Below are 9,223 nucleotides of genomic sequence, written 5' to 3'. Positions count from 1 at the left end.
TCTGGACTTCCATCCAATCTCGTTTACCTTCATTTCGTCGTTCTTCTGAACATAGGTCCCGTAGTGCTCTTCAATGTTCTGAAAAAATATTACTCATTACGATTGCAACTTTATTCACTTCCTTTAGTCAATTTTTAATCCACAGTTATTGAAGTATTTTGAAATCTCGTGTAAATTAAAGGAATATTATTCGTGAGCACAAGATCTGGCATTGCAATGCTACTCTCATAAAAACAATGAAACCTTAGATAGCTATAAATACATGGAAGAGTTAATAGGCTCCTAATCGGACTAGATTGTAATGAAGCTTTTCACGTATAATTTAGCTGATGATTGGCATTGTGGAGGTCAATGATGGCGAGGAGGCAGCATTGTGGAGTTAGAGGATGACAATGTCGGGGCACATAACCCAAGTATAGACGGTGTGTTAGCATCAAAATTTTAATGGGGTTCGTTATCAGATTAACTTAAAATGCAAATAATAGATTCTAAATGTGCAGTATTTTCATATTTTTGGTATTAACAATAAAAGCATGAGAGCAAATAGTTTTTTTTCAGTGTGGCTGTGCCAATATATGAGGCGGAAGAAGAAGGTGGTTCAGAGGTTGAATCCAATAATTATATCAACGTTTCTTTTCGAGGTTTAACCATCATTTAACTATAAGCAGGGCAAAAACATGAACAATGTTCGTTTTTCCAAAAAAAAACATGAACAATGACAAACATTAACAAAAACATGAACAATGTTCGTCTCATGTTCGTTGCACACAATGTAACATGTACTAGATCATGCTTGGTCATTTGAAATTGCCTAATTCTTCCATAAACATTATCTCTATAAAGTTGTCATTTCTCCTTTAATAATTATAAAAATCCAATCATAGTTATTCACCTATTTGTTTTTATGAATGTCGGTGAAAAATTATCAATGATCAAAACCAATTCGAATCTCAAGTTTTAAATTCCTGAAGATAACTTAGAATTAAATCATTAACTTTCCTGTTACCTCAGAACGCATTTTTGCCCAAGACGGTGAAACTAATGCTGAACTGTTTATAATGGTATGAGCATTTTATGTATAAATTCTAAAGATGTATTTAACTTGTACTGATCCGCATGTAATCTGTTAATTTCTCTTTAGCCGTTCAATAGTTAAATTATAGTACGAATTGGACCTTTCGTCTACTACTCGAAATTGATGTTTGATCATCGCGTTCTTCGCTCAGATCTCAGTGGACTTGAATCGCTCTTGGATTACAAATACATGCATATCTCATGGATTACAAATCCTTGAATCGTCTGACATCATTGATTACGAGTCGTTTGACATCATGTACTACCCATCTTTGAATCACTCGATATCATGGATTTGTAACCTGGTATATACTGTCCGGTATCAATTCACTTTACCTGATAGAGATTGAGGACGATCGCGGCTGAGCGCTTCTCCACGAGGCGCTCAGGCGCCAGCAGGCGAGGCACCAGCTGCTTCAGGTGCTCCACGAATTGCTCGGCCAATTCTGTTCAGAAAATTACTCGATTGAAGAAAATACAAACGATTCATCCAACTCAGATTCAAATCGTCATGGGATGGTGCCGAGTTACAATTATTGATTTCTAATTGATTTTTCCTTAAAGAAAATTAACGTAACGGTACCCTGAGGTCACAACATAAATTTTTCACTATCCAGTGCTACTAACAATACCAAATATGAAGTCCAGGAATAGATTTTTAGCGTAAAATATATATTTTTTCATTCAAGGTACACATGTAAAAATCTGTATATATCTGAGCCTGAAGAAATTAAATTATTAAAAACTTTTCCTCTGTTCGAACACCATCCCACGTGAAGCTGCCAGTTTATGCAGATCTGATTATTCACGAATTTGCTACTAACAACATAAACTTTATTGTCCCAGCGAGCTCACGATTTAGTCGACCATCAAAGTCTTCATCCTCGATGGCACGCAAGCCAATGTGCGGCATGAGGTAGCACTCCAGTTCCTCGAAACTTTGGCGGAGGCCTTCTCTAAGCTGCTGGTGCGCCGGCTCCTGATCTGCGTTTACCTGGTAATTGTGTTTGGATTAAAATGAGCATTGAAGACAATCGCTAATCTGTCACTTGGTGCAACATTAGTTGAAACATCGCATGCTTTTAGCTTCTATAACATATATATTTCTTCGAATAACTCGCTGCAATATTTGAGATGTTGCTTCCAATTGATCTACAATAATTTACATCAGAATGGAGTTTTTAAACTCGGGCTCGGGGCAAATCGATGTTTCACCAGTACAGAATAAGTGATGAAAGACCCTCCACATCTAGCAGCAACCGAAATTCTATTAATTCGCATGTATGAGCCGAAACAAAAAAACTGTTTTTAATGCTCTCAAAAATCTACTTCCATTCCATGCCATCAGAATTGGTCATTCTGACCAGTATGGTCACAAACCAAGCTTCTGGCGATCAATATTGTAACCAACTTACCTTCAAAACTTTATCGAGTACAGTTTTGCCGCCCTGGTGGCCGCATGGATACTGCTTTGGAGAGTTCCAGTCACGCACCAGGAAGAGTAGCTTCTGTATAGGAAAAATTTCGAATTGTAAAACTCTCTAATTTGAGGTTTCGTGTAATTTTGGTGATTAAATGAAGAGCGTCTGTGCACTTATGAATTAAAAATTAAACAATTCGAATCACACCGATTTGAAAAATGGCCCACACTGAAAAAGAATACACGTTTTCGTATTTATTTTAAAACCGCATAGAAAATTCACAAAATGTACTTCGCTAATACTAAAATACCGTAGACAATTCAATCATCAACAATAACAGAGGCAGCGAGAAACCAAAATGTTGTTTTTGAGAGCAGTGAGCAACTCAGATTAAAATTTCTGCTAACATACGCGTCAATTATAGTTGTCATTGCCGAAATACTGCCCTGATTACGTTTCAAGCGACTAGTGCCACCGTACCGCCGTGCATATGCAGCCCGTCCACGAACATTTCACTACTGAACTGCAGGCAGGACCGAGCTTGCCATCAAACGACGCTTTTCAGCGCCGTCACGATGCATTAACGCATGCAGTGTGCATGTAGGCAACACGAGAAAGCCAGCGGATTGGCGGGGTCCAGCTGCATGCATATTGGCTACATGGCTGCCTAAAGCAGTATCGTTTCGATTCGTCCGTTCAAAACTCGTCCAAAGTATAAAATACGAAAATTAAACATTGCATAGTATGTTCAAAATCCCCGTGAGATAAAAAGGTCATGTAACTAATAATCTATTTATGTTGTTACGATGTTTCACATTAGAAATCATGACACTGTAGCCGTTCTAAACGAGGTTCATTCCGGTCCTGAAGTGTGCAGTCTGCATGAGTCACACGCACCTTGCGGGTGACTACCTATCGTTCAGTTCAAGTCCTGGCTTCTTGCTTGGAGGGATGAATCATGTGCTCCGAAAATACTAAGCTGTGTGCTCGAAGCGTAAATATTTTTATAATTATCAGTTAAGAAGTGTTACACATTTCCAACAATCAAAAACTAAATTTGAACATTATAGGGGCAATATTGTAAGAAATGATTCGTGATCCTATCAATCGAAACCTGACTAAACTAGGAACATTCTTTCCTGGACACCTGCAGTCAAGGCACTGGTAGTTGTGATGTCTCAAGAATAGGCAACAAATTAGTTCGAACAGTGAAATCAAACGTTGTCAGAGATTAATTAAAAATTAAGTAGAAAAATGCGTATCAATATTAGGCTTACTAGATCTACGAACAACGATCTCAAAATTTTTATAAAATATACTTACCTGAAATGCGCAGGAGTTTTGGTTGGTGGAGTTCTGCGCCATGGTCCCGAAGGTGCAGAACGTCTGCAGGTTCATGAGGTCGTCCTCGCGGATGTTGTGCATCAGATTGTACACAGTTACGGAGGAGGTCAGCAGCGTCAGGGCAAAGATGAAGGTTGACTCCTTGAGGAAGTGGGACTAAATGAAACTTGCAGCGAAATACCGGCTAAATTATTTCAAGAGTTTGTTCCGTGCAGCAAAAGAAACGCCTTCCGTCATGGATTTTGAGACAAAGTATCTTCGGACTATTTGATAAATGGATCAGGTATGTCAGTGTTTTTATAGACATGACACTGATTTTGGCATTGCTGTGAAGCGAGTAAGCGGCTTTTTGTTAACCGTGCTTGCTATAGGCTCAGATACGCGTGGGTAGTAATAGCTAAAGTATGGCTGAAAGTTTTCACACTCCCTTTTGCCGGCTGAAAGCTTATACACGAGGAAAGTGTTTGGTAAACAGTATTTTCGCATCCGCAAGTGCCAGTGCGTCGTTGAAAGCCGTCGAGCGAGGTCGTACATGGTGGAATATAAGAACGTAACAACAATGCCGAGTTTGGAGAGGCGTTTGATGAGGCAGTTAAGGGCATTAATGTTGCCACTTTTGCTGACGAGCGAAAACTTTATAGACCAGCGTAGAATGAGGTTGAGAGACCTAATAGAGTCTTGTTTAAGTTTCAAAGCTCCATTTTCTCGTTTGAATATTCACTGTGACGTACATTCCGCGGTAGATCATATTTTGGGAATATCTATTTGAACAGTTCAATATCTTCTGAACTCCTCTTGACGTTCTTAGAACCGTCGTCGTTGGGACAAGACATAATTCATAACATTAGAAACACATCCTGCCCCATGCAGGATACAGAGCGGCACAGATGCGCCCACTACAGCTGCTGCAGCAATACTGCAATACTTGACTAATAGCCCCGTGTATAAGCACCTATAGTAACACCAAAACGCAATTAGCATCAGCTACTTGCATCTGAAGAAAAAAAATCATCACTTATTTGGAGTGCGAAAACTTGCAGCGAATACTCGCAAAAAAATTAATATCTTTAATTAGAGAATTGGGGAAAATATCAATTGTTTCATGGATGGGTATATTAGTAAAAAAATTTTGGCCTCATTTGACGTAGAATTTTTTTTACTAATATACCCCTCCATGAAACAATTGATATTTTCCTCAATTCCCTGTTTAGAGATATTAATGATCTTGTGATTGGTTTGACCGTAAATTTTTCAACTCTCTTTGAGGATTATCAGTTCTTAACTCGTTTTTCATATTGGCTTGAAAGTTTATAGACAGATTGGCGATGTTTCTTGGCTGGCAAATTGTCCTCTTGATTTTAAGCCAATATTCTATCACATATACGTCGATGACACCTTTTTAATTTTCAAACATCTCTATCATGTCTAACCATTCTTTGCTTACCTAAACTCGTAACATAATTCTATCAAATTTAGCATGGTGCTCGAATCTAACAATAGTTTGCCCTTCCTCGATTGTAATGTTACCAAATCTAATGGCCGTTTTTTGACTTCTGTATTTCGAAAACCGGCATTCACCGGTCTAAGTACCAGTTTCTTTAGTTTTTGTTCATTCCGATTTAAGTTGAATGGGTTTCAAACATTATTATACAGAGGTTTTCGCATTTGTTTCACATACCATGCTATGCACGCCGAATTTGAATTTGTATGTAATATTTTCTCGCTCAATGGATTTCCGGTAAGTTTGGTGTTTACACGAATCAATCATTCATGTCGAAACGATACAGTGAGGTGGCTCCCGAGCGCTATAGTAGGAACGTTATTTATTGTGCTTTTCCATACTTCGGCCCTGCGTCCGAAGCTATGTCAAGAGAATTAAAAGTCTTGTTCAATAGATACTTCCCAAATATCAATCTTCATATTGTGCTCGTAAACTATTTCAAAATCGGTTCTTTCTTTAGATATAAAGATATGCTAAGATATGCTCCCTGTTCATATGCGATCGTGCCTGGTTTATCAATATTGTGCACAATGTGCATCTGCGTACGTCGGGATAACGTATCTTTTTTCTAGGGTCGCTGAGCATAAGGGCAGGAGTTGTAGGACCGGACAGTTGCTATTGCGCTCCCCGCATTCGGCCGTGCGCACTCACGGCGAGCAGTGTGATGTCCCTGTTTCTGACAGTGACTTTAGGGTGTTAGCTTCCTCCTCCAGTACTTCAAATTTGCGTATTTAGTATCTTTGTATATTTTTAAACTTAGGCCCAGTTTGAATTCAGCTGTGTGCTCCTGTCACCTTGAAATTGGGAATAGATAGGTTTTTGTGCTCAGACTATTATTTTTAAATTTATGTTTTTAATTGCATTCTGAACTTTCAATTGTATTAATTTGGGACTTTCTATATGAATTCTAGATTCAACGAGCTGATGATGGAGCTGGACTCCAAAATGTTTTCAATACAGATGTGAATTTTTGTGGAATATTCTTTGCTTTTAAATTTTTTGAAAACTTGCGATTTAAGCGAACAAGTGACATAAATTCTTCAACAGCTTGTAATTGAATGATTCTGTTTTATAGAATCAGCAAAAGTTTTATAAAAAATTATCATCGAATTCAGTCTGACCTTTAGAATTTGATTTCTTCTGGGTTGACGAATTTTTGAAGTAAATTTTTTGAATCGATTTCAAATTGCTTGAATTCGACTTCGTATTCTTTAGATGTGTTATTTCAATCAAACACTCACAGCCAGGTCTCGCTTAACATATGACGATTGAATTTAGCGCTGATAATAATTTCTGTACTATTCCGATGAGATGTGTATGATTCATTATAACAGAATCCATTATTTTTGATTCTATTAATCACAATCAACTTGCATTTCAATGTAAAAGCAAAGTTTGCAGCGCCTATTCAGTTTCATTTCAACCATGTCGCTACTACATTCATATAATATTATATCATTAGTCAACTAGAGCAAGAGTGAATTGGTGAAATTTTATATCTAAACATGAGATGAAAATTTCATCTAAAATAATACATCACACGACTATTTGCGAAGCCTAATCTATGTTGATTTGTCGTGAATTAATAAAATCCCATGAGATTAATTTTGAGACGTGGGAAAAATATAGTCAGCGCCCATTTCTTCGAGCCGATGGTGTTTAGTCCGGCGTCAAAGGCGATGTTTCCATGCAATTTCTAATTTTAATTCCGTATTATTGTCCAGGTTCTCTCGTAGACCTTTCGGTTGAAAAGTTACGCACGGTTACCGAGCGGAGAAATTTAAAACTTTTCAATTATCACAAATAACGGGCTTCGAATCATCAAAAATAGTTACGTACTGCCTCCCGCTAATAGTTTATGATGTAGGATAAGGGATGACAACGTATCACTCATGAGGCTGTCGATTGTAGAAACAAGCCAAAAAACAGACCTGCATCGATGTTTGGCAGTCAAACGTTCCTTGAGTGTCCATGAGAATCACTGCCACCTGAAAAAGAGAATAATTATCTAATAACTGCTGCATATCAAGTTTACATACGAACGAACCAAATTAAATTATCGAAAGCGTTAACTGCACGTTTTGTCTACCATATGATGCTTCACTTTGAAATGCTGGTACGCTTAATTTCAGACTAAGCGTTCTGATTTTTCACAACAATTGAAATTTGCAAGATAGTCTAAAACGATGACGGTTCAACGTCAAAATGACTTCACTGTACTTCTACATTTTTCATTTTAAACTTTTAAGACAGTCCCATAAAAGGAAGCCTCGAGGGTAGTTTTTTGTCACTTGATGAACACCGACAAATGAAAAATTTAGCATAACCCTTGGCCTCATGTTAGCCTTAGAACCGAATTGGCCCAGTTTTCAAAGTATTTCTGTAAGAAATAGCCAAAAACAATTTTGAAGCATTCCACACCAAATTAATGCCCCAATCTACGAAATTTTGTTCAAATGTCCAAGAATATTCATGTCCATATATCCATTTATTAGGTACATGTATTAAATATTGCGCAGCCCTCCAAGAACAAAGCGCAAATCTGCGAACATATTTGTAACTCGCTTTTTCTCCGGTCGGTTTGGTGAAGACGAAAGGCTTGTTCCAGATGTTGATTCCGATGGTCTCTCCGTCAATGCCATCTCGCCAGGTGAAGCCTTCGAGTGGCAGCGATGGATCGCCTAACCAGTCTGGTGAGCCCTGGGCATCAGAATCTCGATGTAAAAACACCTTAATTATCTTAAAATTTCGTATTGGATCTGCTGCTTGTCCAATACACGTAATTTGAAAAAAATAAACAAATGAACTAGCACCAATGTTTGTTTTTATCCTTTTGTCTACCTCACAGAATTAGTTGATGAACAAATATTTAATTTTAAAGTGACTACAAGGTTTTATTTAAATTTCACTCGACTCCCGTTGTTTATGTTCAGATTTATTGAATAACAAATACGAAGCCGTGTTAAATACTCACTTCATTCACGCAGTACTTCACTAGTAAATTCATAAGGAAGCTCTTGCCCTGCCTGAACGCCCCCGCCACAGCCACCACACAGACGGGTTTGTCGCCCACTTCAGGACTCAGCAGAACGCTTCTGAGGGCGTCTTCGTCCAGCTCGAACTCTCGACTATCATTCTTCTGAACAACAATAGGCACAGGGCGGCCCGACATGATTGTCCCCCTATTGCTGAATACAACGAAAAGTGTCTTACTAACGAAATTGCTGCTCTGCGAAAATGAAGATCAGATAATTAACCTGTTAATTACCCTGATATTTTCCACTGTTAGCTAGCCTGTAACGTTGAGATCAACTATCGCCTAAATAGTGGACAAACTAGCGTCCACTATTTAATTTTAGAAATCGCCATATATGAGGCATGTTCTTCAGCGCCCTTTTCAGTTCTCGTGACATATATCAGACATGCGAGTGCCGTGATGTTATTGATAGATTTATTTAAACATAATAGCGCTGTGTAGCGCATTGATGGAAGAGCAGAGAATGCAAATAGAGAATTTATGACTATGTTTGGTTTATGATTTATTTTTGATGCATCAAAGTATAGACTTCAAAATCTGTGGTTCAAGGAAAGATCTCAAGCGCTGAAGGCAAGAGATCGGATACAGAAAGAGTAAAATACTCAAATAAAAAGTATTTAAATGAAGAATATAAATAGCTTAAGGTGTTGAAAAACAAATGAGCCAGGAATTATTCTTAAAAAGAAAGGCCATTATTTTACACGTTGTTAACCATTTAGCTGGCAAGTTATCATATTTGATCATTTAAAACGGTCTGGTTTCGGTTGTCAGTCTCGGATTAGAGATGATTCAGATGTGAAATGGCCGCATCTCATAATTAGCCGCCCAGTAGGAGCTATTTTGGGT

General features: G+C 38.0%; 1 protein-coding gene across 1 annotated transcript in view; it reads right to left on the bottom strand.

Moving 5' to 3' along the window:
* Positions 1-1,401: 1,401 nt before the first annotated feature.
* The window catches only part of LOC108678740 (atlastin-2-like), a 15,370-nt gene continuing 7,548 nt past the window's right edge, over positions 1,402-9,223 (bottom strand). Inside the window, exons 2-8 of the mRNA XM_018167204.1 lie at positions 8,315-8,528; positions 7,906-8,040; positions 7,272-7,328; positions 3,819-3,980; positions 2,490-2,582; positions 1,930-2,068; positions 1,402-1,520 (exon numbers count right to left, since the gene is read on the bottom strand). Coding sequence (XP_018022693.1) covers positions 1,402-1,520; positions 1,930-2,068; positions 2,490-2,582; positions 3,819-3,980; positions 7,272-7,328; positions 7,906-8,040; positions 8,315-8,512 — 903 coding nt within the window. The 5' untranslated portion in view covers positions 8,513-8,528. The remainder of the gene's footprint in view (positions 1,521-1,929; positions 2,069-2,489; positions 2,583-3,818; positions 3,981-7,271; positions 7,329-7,905; positions 8,041-8,314; positions 8,529-9,223) is intronic.

Source organism: Hyalella azteca, unplaced genomic scaffold (assembly GCF_000764305.2).
Source record: "Hyalella azteca isolate HAZT.00-mixed unplaced genomic scaffold, Hazt_2.0.2 contig15432, whole genome shotgun sequence".
Lineage (NCBI taxonomy): Eukaryota > Metazoa > Arthropoda > Malacostraca > Amphipoda > Hyalellidae > Hyalella > Hyalella azteca.
This window is presented reverse-complemented; position numbering and strand designations above follow the sequence as displayed.